Source organism: Diabrotica undecimpunctata, chromosome 1 (assembly GCF_040954645.1).
Source record: "Diabrotica undecimpunctata isolate CICGRU chromosome 1, icDiaUnde3, whole genome shotgun sequence".
Classification (NCBI taxonomy): Eukaryota; Metazoa; Arthropoda; class Insecta; order Coleoptera; family Chrysomelidae; genus Diabrotica; species Diabrotica undecimpunctata.
This window is the reverse complement of record NC_092803.1, coordinates 2,802,662-2,820,092: the sequence shown is the minus strand read 5'-3', so window position 1 is coordinate 2,820,092 and position 17,431 is coordinate 2,802,662. Positions and strand designations below refer to the sequence as shown.

The 17,431-nt window shown below is 33.6% G+C and overlaps 1 protein-coding gene across 4 annotated transcripts; it reads right to left on the bottom strand.

Annotated features, from left to right (window-relative positions):
• Positions 1–2,958: 2,958 nt before the first annotated feature.
• LOC140444069 (uncharacterized) lies at positions 2,959–16,444 on the bottom strand. Of its 4 annotated transcripts, none has more exons than XM_072535699.1 (5): positions 16,116–16,444; positions 8,913–9,035; positions 8,734–8,859; positions 8,561–8,677; positions 2,959–7,443 (listed from the first exon to the last, which is right to left on the bottom strand). In XM_072535699.1, the coding sequence occupies exons 1-5, from the start codon at positions 16,345–16,347 to the stop codon at positions 6,083–6,085; spliced, it is 1,959 nt and encodes a 652-aa protein (XP_072391800.1). In that variant the 5' UTR covers positions 16,348–16,444; the 3' UTR covers positions 2,959–6,082. The 4 variants fall into 4 exon arrangements, with proteins under 4 accessions (XP_072391800.1, XP_072391819.1, XP_072391810.1 ...); XM_072535718.1 differs by having other exon boundaries at positions 8,749–8,859; XM_072535709.1 differs by having other exon boundaries at positions 8,922–9,035; positions 16,116–16,443.
• Positions 16,445–17,431: the final 987 nt, after the last annotated feature.

Sequence of the window (17,431 nt, the reverse complement as noted above, 5' to 3'; positions counted from 1 at the left end):
AGTGGGTTCATCTCGACGTTTCGCTACAATTGTATGTAGCTTCTTCAGGAGAACAAAAAGGAAAAGAAACAAAAGACAAGAAGATGGGTAGTTAGCAACGGTAACTCAGTTACTCAACGCAACCAGAGGCGAATACTAACTACCAAGATGGGCATTTGGTCACAGTAACTCAACTACTCAACGCAGCCAGAGGTGAAAACCAAATGCCAGGACAGGGATTCACGTCCAACAGCTCAGAACACTAACGCGTCGAGAGGCAGGGAGTGAATCCGACGATTACTCCGCTACCGCTCTATTTATAGTCGCGGTGACCTGTCGTGTCGGGACGTATCGGCACACTTCGAAAAACCCTTAATTTTCAATCCCAAAAACTTTTTAAGCTGCATCTTGAACTTTCCAGTATTCTTAGTGTCGATGATTGGTCACTTTTAGACCGCATTTCCTATCATCAAGCCGATAAAATCCTTCTTCTAAGCAACGAAACTCACAAAAAGAAATTCCAATCCCTTGTATCTAAGAAAAAATCACATTCCACCACTTCTACTTCTCTTTCACCTCTTACTAACACCGTCGTTAATCTTTCTTCTCACCAATTAACAAGTGCAGAAAGCAGTCTTCTATCTAAAGGTCTTAATTTTGCTATCACTCCTTCCAGAATTCCTACCGAAGAAATAGTTTCAAATGTGGAAGCGGCACTCCGCACAATTCCTAAAATTCCAGCCGACCGTATCCGCTTTGACGTCGCTAAATGTCTTGATACAGCCAAAATCCCTACTTCCAATATATCTCGTGAGGAATTCATAGCTCTCAAAAATCTCCGTTCTCTTTCTGAGATAATAATCCTTCCTGCAGACAAAGGTAATGCCACAGTCATCCTGGATACTCCTTCCTACATAGAGAAAGTAAACGACTTACTTAGGGATACATCCTGTTATAACACAATTTCTCGAGACCCCACTCCTAGAGTCGAACGCGAAATTTCCCATGCCATCAAACAATCCGATCTTCCCGATGATGTTAAGAAGTCCATAGTTCCGAAAAACTCCATCTGCCCCAGAATTTACGGTCTTCCCAAAATCCATAAAGACAACGCACCTCTTCGTCCCATTGTGACTACGATTAACTCTCCTACCTACAAACTCGCAAAGTACTTGTCGAATCAGTTTAAGACCTATACTGGTCGTACCTCTTCTTATGTCCGAAATTCCACACATTTCATCACCTTAATCTCCTCCCTCACGGTCGATCCCCAAGACATTCTCGTCAGTTTCGATGTATCATCCCTATTTACTAATATCCCCATACATGACTCTCTAGTTGTTCTGCGAGATCACTTGACCAATGATAACAAGTCTTTGGTTTTGGCAGATCTTGCGGAAAAATGCCTCCTTTCAACATATTTTTCTTTTAGAGGCAATTTCTACAAACAAATATCTGGAACACCAATGGGTTCTCCCCTTTCCCCTGTCATTGCTGACATTTTCATGGAAGCCTTTGAGTCTTTAGCCCTAGAATCTTACCCCTTAAAACCAAAAGTCTGGTTCCGCTACGTTGATGATACATTTATCATCTGGCCCCATGGTCAACATACCCTTTCTCCCTTCCTAGATCATCTTAACTCACAACATCCGAGTATAAAATTCACAATGGAAGTAGAAAATAATCGGTCCCTTCCCTTTCTCGATGTGTTAGTCACCTCCAAGCCCAATGGCCGATTGGGTCACTCTGTTTATAGAAAAAAGACTCACACGAATCGTTACCTACATGCTTCATCACACCACCATCCTGCCCAAAAGAATTCTGTGATCAACTCTCTCATCCATCGGGCCATTTCGATTTCTGAACCTGACAACCTTAGAGAAGAACTTGGCCATCTGCAAAAAACCCTTGTCGCCAACGGTTACTCCAAGTCCACAATTCAAAATATTACACACCGACATCTACATCCCCCTTTACACCCTAGGACGACAAATTCAGAATCTTCGGGTAATACTCCTGTGGCTTTTCTTCCGTATATTCGAAGTGTCACTGATATGATTGGCAAAATTCTTCGCAAGGAAGGTATCAGGACTACTTTTCGACCACCCAAGAAAATCTCACAATATCTACCCTCTCCTAAGGACCCATTACCGCCCCTATCTTCCTGTGGTGTCTATTCTATTCCTTGTTCATGTGGACAAGTGTATATTGGCGAAACTGGTCGTTCCGTCAAAACTCGGATTCAAGAGCATCAAAGATGCATTCGATCAGGTCTTTTCTCCCATTCTGCAGTTGCAGAACACTGCCAAGAAACCGGTCATTCCATATTGTTCGAAAAAACTCATATCATTTCTAAGAGCCCCTTCTTTTATTCCAGGAAAATCCGCGAATCTCTAGAGATCCGAAAAAATCCACATAATATCAATCGAGAGGAAGGATACTACTTGTCTCCCATCTGGAATCCCAGTCTAGAGCCGCCGTCCGGTCCCGCTACCACGATGCAGCCACATGATTGGCCAGCGCGCGCTTCTTGACGTTCGCGCCACGGAGTGTGCCGATACGTCCCGACACGACAGGTCACCGCGACTATAAATAGAGCGGTAGCGGAGTAATCGTCGGATTCACTCCCTGCCTCTCGACGCGTTAGTGTTCTGAGCTGTTGGACGTGAATCCCTGTCCTGGCATTTGGTTTTCACCTCTGGCTGCGTTGAGTAGTTGAGTTACTGTGACCAAATGCCCATCTTGGTAGTTAGTATTCGCCTCTGGTTGCGTTGAGTAACTGAGTTACCGTTGCTAACTACCCATCTTCTTGTCTTTTGTTTCTTTTCCTTTTTGTTTTCCTGAAGAAGCTACATACAATTGTAGCGAAACGTCGAGATGAACCCACTTTTGGGTCACTCACAAATGACACGGTCCAAACCCGGAAGACGAATAAACTATAATTCTGACTCTGGCCGTGGAAGCCTACGATTTCAAAATAGTTTTTGTTATTAAAATTTATGAGCTACATGAGAAATGATTTGTTTGATCAAAATATTTTTTCTATTTATAGAAATAAATATAGACATATTTACCTTTAGTGCATACCCTCTACCACGACTAGATGTAGGCTTGCAATTATCTCTCTTACCTTTTTTTAGCATACCTTCTACCATGAGTATAGTGGGCTTGCTAATGTCTTTACCTAAATATGTCTTCCTATCGCTACGAAAGCAAGTAGACGTTATGGATTATCTTTTACCTTGAATTTTCTGATCTGTTGTTGATATCCAGAACTACATCATATGTTTAAGTTTGTAGTAATATAGTTTCAACTAGTCCTAATAAATTAGGCCCTCATGGAACTCTCGGGTTATTAATAGAATCAGGTCACTCCAGTGTTAAAGTTGGTAGGACTGTTTGAATTTAACAGGTTAAGTTAAAAGTTAACTTAGTCTGTAAATTTATCGTGTTGTATTTAGAATGTAAGTGATTAAGATGTAATTTGTTTTTTTTAGCCTTTCTTAAATTAAATTATAGCGCTTAATACCTTCTCTGTTCCATATTGTATGCAAGCATAATTCAGTATATTTCGCGTGGTCTGTATACCTACTGTCTGACTTCGTCATTGATTTTATCCCGTCTCCTGAGCAAATGGTGTGACTAGTGAGCATAACATCAGCGTGGTCTGATACCAGAACGTTTCGGATTTGCCGTATCCCTCTTCAGGTTAATCCTGAAACTAGTTCGTCATAGACAATAGGAAAAAAAGGGAAAACTTCTGGAAGTTTTCCCTATTTTTTTGCTGGAGATGACGGAGAATGTAGCAGTTACATACTGCTTCCTCTAAAAATTTCCTTCGTTACGCTATGGCTTGTCATCGTTCAGAGGACGCCACTTGCCACTTAAGATCGTTTTTGGTGTCCAAAACCGAGCGGAAGTTTAGTTGGTCAGATAACTCGAACGAAGAGACACGCAGAAAAGTAGAAAATTATTTTAGTGGACGAGAATGTGGAAAATATGGAGCATGGAGCATAGTAAAAAGTAGTACGCATTACCATCAAATTAACATAAGGAAATAACGTTGAAAAACTCCAAATATCAAATATATTAGTCTTAATCAACTGCGCGATTGGCCGATTTTCTCTTCGTAATCTGCGTGTCTTTTTTCCAGGTAAGAGACAATAAAGTATTTATCGTTATTAAATATATTCTGATATACATAGATATCGTTATTTTTGTCGTAATCGCACTTGTCATCGTAAAATCATAGTTAAGGTCTTCTTATAATGATTTTCATGTTTTTTCTTTTGACATAGCCAGCAGTTTTTGTGTCATTTTTATAAATACGATAAAAAATTCCGAGCCACATGGATATTTTATCGAAAGTGCAGATGCGACGAGATCATCAAATGACAGCAGTACTTCACAAGTTGACAACATACCACAGCATGTTTGTTTGTTTTGGTAAAAAACCTATATAAGCTGTTGATCCAATGTGAAAATATGTGCTGTTAGTAACTTTTCCTGTAGAGATTACTGGATATTTCTTGAATGTTATTTTGTAGATTTCGTCCCACTCCTATCAATATCATTAACACCCATATTGTTGCGAATTGGTTGATAATATCGGATAACATTACCTGGACAAAACACCACTACCTAATTCCTACTGCCATCAACATAGCAGCTGACTTGGCTTCCTTCACCAACAGCCTTTCCTAGTTTTTGGATATTGCCGCGCCCAGTAGGAGGATTGAACCCTAAGAAGACTTGTTTGTGTTGGAAAAAGGATAAGCTTTTGTGTATATTTCATATCAATATTCTGGTATACATTTACAGCTAGAATAAGGTTTTTTATATGCATATAAGGCAGGTACATTATCTCTAGTTTTTTTTTGTAATCAGTAAAAAGTTTTGTTTTTGTTAAATAAAGCAGGATTAAGTAATGGTTAGTAATATTTAAAATAATGCAATTTGTTTAAATGTAAGAGGGGGGGGGGGAGGAAATAAATTTAAAGGAGGTTTTCAATAAGAGAAGGAAAAATTAAATTTATATAGGAATTTTAAATAATAGTCGTATAAAGTGAATCTGGCCATATTCATTTCTAGCGATTTGTATTTCCCAGCATCTATACGTAAGTGTAGTGCCTACCTATAGATCTGGTACTTTGATTAGTACTAGGACGCTCGTGGTCCTATTTATTTGTAAGTACCTCACAATTTCACTTTTTGCTAGGTAAGGTAATCAGTTTTTGGCAACCTTAGTTGTTCTGTTCTCATTTTTGACCTTACCTGGTCAAGGATTATTTTAGATAAAATACTAACCTTAGTATAGGACTTTTACTTTTCATCCGGACACTGATTTGTTTCTCTAATAATACCTTTTACCTGGCGCAGTAGTGGTGGTAATTTATTTTATGTGACCGTTTGGTTCTAAAGTTCCTCCACCCCCACCATTACTGTTTATCTTAACGTGTCTTTATATCTGTATGTATACAAATTAATACATTTTTATTAATAAATATTATTTAATAAATAATATATTTGTCATTAGTATTTTGGCTTTTTATTTGTTTCTACTAACCAGTATATTATATAGTAAGACAAGGTAAATAGGAAGTTTTTTTTTAAGTATTTCAGATTCGTGTATCAATTGTAATCTATTTCTTGTTGTTCATTACTTCGAAATTCTCAAGCTCTTTTTGAGTGGCGCCCACATTCATTATTCATTAAATTTTGGTGTTAAAACGTCTCATTTTCTCCCTTATCTATATAATTTCATTATCCCGTATATTTGTCGTTTTATCTCTCAGCCAAGCCTTAGTGTAGAAAATAGCCCGAACCTTCACTTGAGATTTTTTGTCTCTTTGGCCATTTAAATTTGTTCCTCTGAGCTTAGCCATTTTTTATTATTATTTTCAATCACTTCTCTTCCAGTTCTTCTGTAATTTGTAAGTTCCTATACTTCCTAAAATCCAATACTCCCAGAGTATTGCCTTTCATTACTACCAATGATCGAACATACAAAAAGTAATTTGATCAAAGTAATAATGGTAATTCCAAGAATTAGGACGTGAACAAAAATAATTTAAGCTTTTAGCACGGCAGGCGTTTTTGTATGTTATTTTAAATCACACGTTGTATCAAACCGTTTAAAAGAAATATCGCACTTGCAAGACTTTTCTCCATTGCGAGCTCCCAAATGTTTTTTTAACTGGCGTGTAGTACTAAACAGTTTCAAACAAATTTCACACTTGTAAGGCTTTTCTCCAGTATGCACCCTCAAATGAATTTTCAAATCATATGCTCGAGTAAACTGCTTAAAACAAATTTCACACTTATAAGACTTTTTTCCGGTGTGCAATCTCAAATGAATTTTTAAATCATACGATCGAGTAAACTGCTTACAACAAATTTCACAAAAAGTCTTTTTTCTAGTGTGAATTTTCGTATGTTCATCCAAAGATTTTTTATGAGTGAATTGCTTAAAACAAATTTCACACTTGTAAGGCTTTTCTCCAGTGTGTAATCTTATATGTTGTTTCATATAACGTAGTTGAGAAAAAGGCTTAAGACAAATTTCACACTTGTGAGGCTTTTCTCCAGTGTGCACTCTCAAATGAATTTTCAAATCATGTGCTCGAGCAAACGGCTTAAAACAAATTTCACAACTATAAGACTTTTCTCCGGTGTGCACGCTCAAATGAATTTTTAAATCATAAGATCGAGTAAACTGCTTACAACAAATTTCACACTTTTTGAGATTTTTTCCAGTGTGAACTTTCGTATGTTCATCCAAAGAACTTTTATGAGTGAATTGCTTAAAACAAATTTCACACTTGTAAGGCTTTTCTCCAGTGTGTAATCTCAAATGAATTTTCAAATAACTCGCTCGGCTAAACTGCTTAAAACAAATTTCACAACTATAAGACTTTTCTCCGGTGTGCACGCTCAAATGAATTTTTAAATCATACGATCGAGTAAACTTTTTACAACAAATTTCACACGCATAAGGTTTTTCTCCATTGTGCAATCTCGAATGACTTTTCAAGTAACTTGCTCGAGTAAACTGCTTCAAACAAATTTTACACTTGTAGAGCTTTTCTCCAGTGTGCACTCTCAAATGAATTTTCAAATGACTTGCTTGAGTAAACTGCTTAAAGCAAATTTCACACTTGTAAGGTTTTTCTCCATTGTGCGTTCTCAAATGCTTTTTTAATCGACTTGTAGTAGTAAACTGCTTAAAACAAATTTCACACTTGTAAGGCTTATGTCCAGTGTAAACTTTCATGTGTTTAGTTAAAGAATCTTTTTGCCAAAATTGATTAAAACAAAGTTCACTCTCGTAAAGTGTTTCTCTAGTATGTACCATTAACTGTTTAAAGTTTGTGTCAGAAAATTGCTTGTGTCGACCTATGTATTTTTCTTTATGAGATGAAGGTGCAGATAAAGTTTCCATTCTTTTCTCCTCCTTGGGATAACCTAAAATACAAATCAAGTATAAATATTTTACTGGAAATGTGAAACCAAGGAATACATACAATAAATATAGTAAAATTATAGCCCAAGTTGAGCTTGCTATGTTTATTCCTCCATTAAATCTTATTCTTTACAGCTTAATACTAATTTGTAACCTGAATGTCTACGGCTGTTTTGTCATCATTCTGGCTTTACAACCCTGCGTGGGTGCTAGCCTCCTTAAGAATTTCTCTCCAGTCGTCCCTATCCATCGCCTTCCTCCGCCAAGCTCTAGGCAAGTAGCAGGCTCTATTCAGTTTTTTTGTCGTATTTTGTATTTGTTCCCCCCAATTCAGATTCTGGTCAATATGAATACCAAGAAAGTTAATAAAGAAACAATTACAATTGTTTTTAATACAGAAATGAACTTTCCCTCATTATGTTCTTTTGATTATACTCATAGTATAATTTTTTTTAATTTGCTAAACATTCTAAATAAAAGTTAAAAACCAATAGCAATGGAAACAATAACAACAAATAACTGCAGTACTTTATCAATCAGTGAATACAAAATCATTACAGAAACAATACTAGTCATTGCTCATTTAAATGTAATAAATATAAAATAAAATTTTCTTTGTTAATGTTACCTCTAATAACAGAGAAAACAATGTGGAGTAGACAGAACAATTAAGATAGAGGAACAACTGAATATTTGAATGGTTTGGCCATATCAAGGATGGACAAAATAAGAATTGCTGAAGAAAGTGATAGAATTAATGTAATAAGCAAAGGAAATGGATCACAAAGTATATAAGTAGTTTGAAGCCTATATTGCATACAAGGTATGTGAAAAAGATGAAATAAGTTGCACTGACTGTGTAAAGTATGTAGTTTGTGGAGGATTAGAAGTCCACCACACAGACACAAAATTGGGGCCCAATAACCTAAAGTATCACAAATGAAAACATTATACTAACAAACAAATTACGAAACATTTAAAACTGTAGTAGCCTTTAAACAAAAAGAAAAAATAGGCTTTGAAATATGAAATCCCTTACATGTATTGAATACTATAGAAAAAACAAAGATATAAAACTAAGTTAACCTTACATACTTTGTACTTTATTATTTATCTCACCTGAGGTACACTCGTTCGTCAAGCCTCCCAGATCAAGAGATGTGGATAGTTGACTCTCTATATATCTTTGATCACCTTCAATAAACTCTTCCTTAATTTCAATTTTTACTCTCCCACCTTTAAAAAATATAAATTACATCACATTTTTTAGTAATAATTATTACTTATATTACCTGAGTTATACTCACCTGGTTCACTCTTAAAGTCTTGGAGATCAAGAGTGGTGGTTACCTGACTCTCTATATATACTGGATCACCTTTAAAAAGCTCTTCCTTAATGCCTGCTTTTACTGCCATACCTAATAAAAAATAGGAATTATATCACACTGTTTAGTGTAGTAATTTGTTGTACCTGAGGTACCTTCCAGTCCATTCTTTAAGTCCCTAAGATCGGTTGGTGTGGTTAGCTGATTCTCTATGTGTCTTTGGCCATATTCAACAAATTCCTCTTTAATTTCAGTTTTAGATCCCATAGCTAATTAATAAATTGAATAAAACTATTACTATTAGGCAAAAGTATTATCAAAGTCATCAAAGAATTCTTATTATGGAAAGTGCCGGTTAAGTTAGCGACAAATGAAACCTAACCTTCTTCTTACCTATGAAATGAAACGTCAAAATTGTGTTTGCGGTATTGCCATGTCCTTAGTAAGTATATGTTCTATGCCTCAAATATGCTTTGAAACAGTACATTTTTATTATATTATTTTATGGAATCTGGTATTTTTTAAATTTATATAAAACACGAACGAATGAATATTAATTTGTTTCTTTTGATATTAGTTGCAGTTAGTTATTAGAAAAAATTTTATAATTGGCCATTGGTAGATTAGCGGATAAACCTGGCAATATCGTCAAAAATTTTCAAAACACTGATTTCAATTTTATGACTATTTTCCAGAGATATATGTAGCTATTTTCTTATAATTTTGTGAAACATATTATTGTGTATTTCTTTAAGTTAACATTAATAAAAATCTTTAAATATTATTTCTACGCGTATATAATAAAATATGTCTAGTGGCTGTAATACCAGTGTACTCGGCAAAGTGATTCTAAATAAGAACACACCTACCGCCTAAATATTTCGTGTTGGTATCATGTGACTTCACGGGCTATTACGCGGATGACGTGAACGGTATGTAAATTAGACGAAGTATACATAATGACATGGCAATACCGCAAACGCGAATTTGACGTTTCATTTGCAGCTAACCGGCACTTTCTATATACTTTTGCCTCTAATTTTGAAAACAATAAATTTTTAAAATTTGTTCCCAATAGAGCAAAAAAAAGACCCAATAGAAAATTTGTTTAAAATTTTTTAGTTATTTTGGTTTATAATTTTTTTATTTTACGATAAAAAGTAATACAAATAAAGTTGTAGAAAATTTAAATTGGTACAAATGATTCATACAATTTTCTGTAGAGTTGATAATTTACGAGATACGGCGAGGAAATCCTTTGCCACTCTTTTTCCAAGATGACGGTCGGGAACAAAGGTTACGACTCCACAAACGTGCCAGATGAAATGATTCAATAGTTGAACAACAAAATAATCGCGGAAAAAGGTGTTTGTACTTTCTGTAAATATGTCTTATTAATTGGATGTGTTTCCCTTCTGATTTGGTAACTTTGTTAAAAGATTGTCCCTAAGCAGCAAAAGAACTGCAGCCTTTTCGCAGCTCTCGTAAGTTCAAGTTCTATGCTACACTGATCAGTCGACGTTCTACAGTGTCTGCACAGACAACCAGTGTTCATCATGGCCATATCCCATCGACCGCTCGTAGTCAGAGAATCTGACTACCAGCGTTTATCTTGTACATACCCTAAATGTGGGTATGGTATAGTTACAATACATACCACTCTATACAACTACTATTGACCGCTTACACTTTGACAATGATTAAAAACTACTATAATGTGTAGTTTTTGATCAATGACTCTGGTTAAAACATTTTTATCACTAAACAATGTATTAGAATTAGTCTTAGTTATACTTACCAATACAAATTTTAATAAATCACAGCTTTTGACATGGAAGATTGGAGTTACCTAATGAAATACGTTTATTGGTGAAATGTATTTATTATTTTTATAATACAAATTTTGATGAATTTGAAAAACTCTTCAAAACACATTATCACTAATGACAATGAAAATAACAACTAAATTCCTAGTGGCTTATTAATCCAATACTTTAGGTACTTAAAAAGCATACATATCAGCTTTGAAAAATTACTCGTCTTGAATCATTGATTTTCCTAAATATTTGAATATTTCAGTGCTCCATTAATAGTTTTCCAAGTTGTTTTTTGGACACACACTATGTTGATAGTTTAAGAGAGAAAAATGTCGACAAAATTCCAAGCCAATCGCTTTATGAAAAAGTGTTTAGACGTGACTTTAATCTTAGTTTTAAACCTCCACGAAAAGATACCTGTCAAACATGTGACAGGTTGAACATTGAAATAAAGGCAGCTGAGGAAAATAAAGATGAAGCAATGTTAAAGACTAAGAAACTAAACCAGGAACCACAGAAAAGTACAGTTAGCTCGCTCAGAACTAAATGAAGATGTAAAGAAGGGAAAGCTACAGTAATTAGTTTTGATCTTCAGAAAGTAATGCTTCTTCCTAAACTAACCACAGGAGTTGTTTACTATAAGAGGCAGCTTTCATGCTCCAATCTTGGTATACATAATTTTGAAAATGATATGACAATGCATGTTTGGGATGAGAGCACTGTCTCACGAGGTTCCCAGGACGTTTGCATTTACTAAGCTTACATGTGCTAAAACATGGTTAAAACACAAAAAAAAAAAACAAATTAATGACATAAGCATGCCTGTATTATCTAGCTTGAAAGGGATTGATGGACATGATGGGCAAAAAATCCACATACACGTATCAAGGGCACAGATTTTTTAGGTGATAAGATAACAAACTATAATCCACTTATTAAAGCAAAATAAATGTTTTTACCAATCTTATCTCTACTTTTATATAAAAACTAACTTGAAAAAATAAAGAATAGTTAAAAAAAGCAATGATAATCAAAAGAAGTTATTTTAAATTAAGGAGATACCTACTTAATAGATACGTTAATTTACCAAAACAAAGTAGTAGGTACATAATATATGTAAAGGTAATAAGTATATTTTTTTAAATTTCCACTTTTTCCAGCGGTTATTAAAAAGCTTGTGATATCTCCACCGAATTTTGGTTTTTCAGGAAGAAATATTTGTAATTCCTTTTTGTGGAAAGATATTAGATGCTTCCTTAAACCTGACGTGTTTCTGTTGTTCATTTTCATTTCAACCTTTCTATGTAGGCACAATTTACACAAAGCAATTTGGGATGCATGAATTATTTCGAAAAACTCATCAAATTTGCTTCTAGGTCTTTTAGATCTATAACTCCAACGCTCACTACTCCGACTAAAACTATTTGAATCTTGGTCCCTCATGTTAAATTGTAAACTTGTCACTCCGGGAATAACAAGGATTAGATGAAAAACAATTATTATATAAGACTCCAAGGAAAGCTCAATTGCGAATGAAGTTAAGTGATGTCGAAAAAGTGACGACTATTACTAGTTACTTTATGTTCGTTACTATCCAATACCCTATTTTATAAGTATCTAATAACAAACCGAGAATTATATATCGTTACTTCGTTATTCTAAATATTTCGGTATTTTGTTTACACGGTAGGCGACATTATCTGTTATTAATTTGTCTCGTTACTTTTGAATTTTAGCCACGTTCTTTCAGCAAATTTTGTTTAACCGAATGATCTCATCGCACACTCAGCAGAAACAATTTATAGTCTTAGACCGATTAAGATTTATTTAGATTCCTCCTGACTAAATTATAATGGGAAAAAAAATTGAATTATTAAGTGGGTGTCCGTAACAATTATATTTTTTATTAGCTAGGGCGACATATTTTAAAAAATATCGATACGATATTACTGTCGGCGTCGCAATGCAAGATTATTTTTATGATTAGAGGGCGGCTATTCTCAAAATATGGACAATTAATTTCAGAGCGAAGAAGTCGTCTGCTGGAAAAGAATGTACAAAATATTTTATTTTTACATTATAATTATGACCTCCGAGCACGTGTCAAATGTGTTTTTTTTTAATGAATATTTTGATTCGGTATGTATGTTCATACAAAAGAAAACGGAATATGGCGAAGACGATACAACTCCGAACTATACAAAATATACCAGGATCCGGATATTATAACATTCATTAAAATAGGACGGCTGCGTTGGATAGGACATGTAGAAAGAATGGAAGAAGGCGAAATACCAAACAAAATATTCAAACAGATGCCAGTAGGAAAAAGAACAAGAGAAAGACCGAAACTGAGATACTTAGAACAAATAGAAAATGATATAACAACCTTAAAAAAAACTGGAGATAAAAAGCACGAAACAGATCGGAATGGAGAAGAATCCTAGAACAGGCCAAGACCCAAAAAGGGTTGTCGAGCCAGTGATGATGATGATGTATGTTCATGGTATTGTTTGTAATGCGCATAAATCCAGTTTTTCAAATTTTTATTATATATTTTTTTGCGTCTGATAGAGTCTAAGCATATACCTGGACTACTATACTAGCTAAAACCACACTCAGTCCTAACTGCAAGACGCAAGAGTCTCGCAGGCTTAGTCTTATTCTTGCTTAAATCTTGCACGATCACTCTTGGTCTTGGTCTTGCTAAAATTAGGTGGTCTTGGTCTTGCAAAAACGCAAGAACAAGACCAAGACTGCAAGACCAATACCGATTTTGGGTAACACTAAATAAATTTAAAGAAATGTTCTCTTGAATAGTTCTTAGAACCTTTTATACTTTCAACAAGATTATAATATATTGTGTATATTTTATAGCACCTGTATAACTTTAAACTGTCGTATTGAAAACATTAATTTTCGGCTTTTGGTCCACTCTGGTATGAGACCATCCATATGTACTATCCATTTGCTTAAAACAAATTTAACATTTAAAAGTACCTTCTACAATGTGAATTTTCATATGTTGTTTAAACTGCTTAGAACAAATTTCACACTTGTAAGGTTTTTCCCCAGAATGCACTCTCGAATGAATCTTCAAATTATTTTCTTAAGAAAACTGCTTCAAACAAATTTCACACTTGTAAGGCTTTTCTCCAGAGTGTGTTTTTAATGTTTATTTAAATGAACTTTACAGGAAAATTGCTTAATACAAATTTCACACTTGTATGGTTTTTCCCAGTGTGCACTCTTAATTTTATTTTCAAATTACCTATTTGGCTAAACATAATTCACACTACTTGTAAGGCATTTCTCCAGTATGGAATCTCATGTCTGAATGAATCAGCATGTACAAACAAATGAACAAATTTCGCACTTGTAAGGTTTTTTCTCAATGTGACTTTTAATGTGTTCAATTAAGGAAGATTCATGAGCAAACTCCTTAAAACAAATTTTGCATTTGTAAGTTCTTAATCGAGTGTGCGATTTTATATGTTGTTTCAAATTACTTGCTTTACTAAATTGATTAAAACAAATGTCACACTTGTAAGGTTTTTCTCCAGTGTGATGTCGCATATGTTGTTTTAAAGTACCTGCTTGAGAAAATCTCTTAAAACAAATTTCACATTTATAAGGTTTTTCTCCAGTGTGAACTTTCATGTGCACTTTTAAGGAACCTTTATTAGCAAGCTGCTTACAACAAATTTCACATTTGAAAATACCTTCTCCAGTGTGAATCTTCATATGTTGTTTCATATTACTAGCTTGAGAAAACTGCTTAGAACAAATTTCACACTTGTAAGGTTTTTCTTGAGTGTGAAATCTCATATGTAGTTTCACATTACATTTTTGAGAAAACTGTTTAAAACATATGTCACACTTGTAAGCTTTTTCGCCAGTGTGCGATTTTATATGTTGTTTCAAATTACTTGCTTGATTAAATTGCTTAAAACATATTTCACACGTGTAAGGTTTTTCTCCAGTGTGGGTTCTCAAATGTTTTGTCAAATCACTTTTTTGAGAAAATTGCTTAGAACAAATTTCACACTTGTAAGGTTTTTCTCCAGTGTGCGCTCTCAAATGTAATTTCAAATGACTAGCAAAAGTAAATTGGTTTAAACAAATTTCACACTTGTAACGTTTTTCTCCAGGGTGAACTTTCATATGTTTTTTTAAATAATGGGCCCGAGAAAACTGCCTGAAACAAATATCACATTTAAATGTTTCTCTTTCAGCACATCGACTCATATGTTGCTCTGTATCATATGAACGTAGATTTTCTGTTTCCATAATTTCCGATGTGTCCTCCCCTTCAAGCAAGCCTAAAATAAAAATCAAAATATATTTTTTTCCTCAATGGAAAAATTTAAAGCATCAACTGACGAGAAAATAGAAATTTTAAAAATTCTGTGTCTATTGATTGAATTACAATATAAAAATAATTATGATAAAAATATTTTTATGTTGTTCTGTCTGTTCAGAGGTTAAGTGAAGTACGATGTGGTTTAACTAACTTTATTTAACCTAAAAACTCAATTAATTGCAAATATTACAATTACATTAATAATTGTCGTTTAGAAAAAAAAATCGCACTGATACATAGAATTGCCAGCACGAATCTCAAAGCTAGCTTCGCTGTCTTATATAATGAGAACGAAATGTTTTGGAAAAGAGAGCTGGCTGGGACGAGGCACAGAATACGATTTGACTAATCTAGGCGGACAAAACTCTATTATGGGCTTTTAAATTACATTTTATAATAATAGCATATGTAATTGTGGTAAATAAAAGACATCATTTTTATTAATAAAATGAGTTAGGCTTTTCACTGACATCGTATAACTTGTTAAACTGTTTGTTAGGGCTGTTAGGCCGTTGTCTTCTGAGATTAGTTCTGAGAAGAGAGTAATGTAATAATATATTATCAACATTTTTCTTCTTTGTTTATTATATGGAATCAAACGAAAAGAACTTCTTTTAAAAATGTAAATAATTACTTAGTTCTTCCTAGGTACTAACATTTTTTTAGGCATGTTATCTTTTAGTTGGAAAACAATTCATAACAAAGCTTCTTACAACTATAGCAGAAAAACTAATACTGTCAATGATTCACTGATCTGCACTATTGTTAGATTGAGAGGTCCAACTTAAAATAGATCAAAATTAAGCAAGAAAAGGGACAAAAATTAAATAGAGTTTTAGGAAAAAACTTATAACATTTTTAATCACTGTTTCAACATAGTTTATAACAATATTTGATAACCATTTATTCTTGTTTTAGGATAGTTAGCTTAAAATTGTTGTTAGAGATTACATATCAATACATATTATGTTTATCTATTCATTGGTGATTCATAGCTCTCATCTTTTTGGTGAAGTTGTTATATACACCCCATGATGGGTTCTGATTTAAATTGTAAATGTGTTGTTAAGATCAAAACTATATAGGTACAATGGTAAAACGTTAAATTTATATTCCTTGGTAAGATGCATGAATAACATTGAATACAAGCATTCTTGTTATTTACTTACCCTTTTCAGTTTTTTGTTTTTCTTCAAATGGCCAAAGTTCACTTTCATCTTCGATTTCAGTCTTTTTCGGGAATTCCTGTAAGTCTAAATAATCAATTGCATATTGTGTACTTTCTCTATTGGAATCCTCTTTAATTTGACATTTAAAGCTATCCAGAACAGCATCATCTGATTTATTAGAGTATACTTCTGCTTTACAGGTATTATCATTACATTCTTGTTTTACTTCCATCTGATTTGATCTTAATCAGGTTTCTACTAAATTGAATTTTAATTTTAGGGCAATGAACATAACCTTGGCATCGAATTATAGGTCGAGTTTACCGAAAGTACAAGCTGAATATAGCCGCAAATGTCAAACATGGAACAAAAATTTTCGGTTTAACAGTGTTGTCATGTTTTTATTATGTAGATGCTGGATGCTTCAAGTACAAAAAGATAAAGCTTTAGATTTTTAGAAAAGTACATTTTGTTATGAATTCTGCAATTTCTAATTTATATAAAACAAGAATGAGTAAATATTTGTTTCTTTGAAGATTAATTGCAGTTATTTATTAGAAAATTTTTTTGGCAATTCCCTTTGATATATTAGGTAATAGATTCGGCAATCGTCAAATCAGTAGTTGCCAGATTGCTACAGATGTTTGCAATTAATCTGGAGAGAGACAAATATTTACTCGTTATTGTTTCATATGAAATAAAAATTGCAGAATTCTAAAATAGTATAATCGATATGTACTTTTTAAAAGCTTTCTCTCTTTATATTTGAAGCATACAACATATGCATTATAAAAACATGCCAACACTGTCAAACCGAAATATTTTTGACATTTGCGGCTATATTCAGCTTTGTACAGTTCGTCAAAGTTAGCTCTGTCTTTCAGTTTAAACTCTAGCGATGCGAAAAATAAACAGAGAACGCATTCGGAGTAAAGAAGATAGCAAATGCGTTTGGATTTTAAAATTATTTTATTGTGGAACTACGACTGGGGGAGGGTCAATTGAACTCAATAGGTATTGAAATTTAAATAATTAGGAGTAATTATTCCACGTAATATTATGTGATGAAAATTATCGATTTTTATTGTTTTTAAAGATGAAATATATTATAAAAAATTGATATTTAGATATCAAATTATTAATAAAATCATTTCAACATAATTTAACATGTTTGAAAACTAAAAGCAATAAAAAAGTTCACATACAGATATTGCACAAAATTGCAAAGAAATACATAGCTAAGTAATTCTAGGTATGTCCTTAACAAAACAAGAGAAAGTAAACTGACTGTTAGAAAATTTATAATATATAAATGG

What these genes read in the sequence shown, in the direction of transcription:
- LOC140444069 (XM_072535699.1), bottom strand. Translation starts at nt 16,347, where the DNA reads ATGGAAGTAAAACAAGAATGTAATGATAATACCTGTAAAGCAGAAGTA. An exon ending in TGGACTGGAAGGTACCTCAG is followed by an intron (nt 8,860 to 8,912) that starts GTACAACAAATT and finishes ATTTTTTATTAG; the next exon opens with GTATGGCAGTAAAAGCAGGC. An exon ending in ACCAGGTGAGTATAACTCAG is followed by an intron (nt 8,678 to 8,733) that starts GTAATATAAGTA and finishes TATTTTTTAAAG; the next exon opens with GTGGGAGAGTAAAAATTGAA.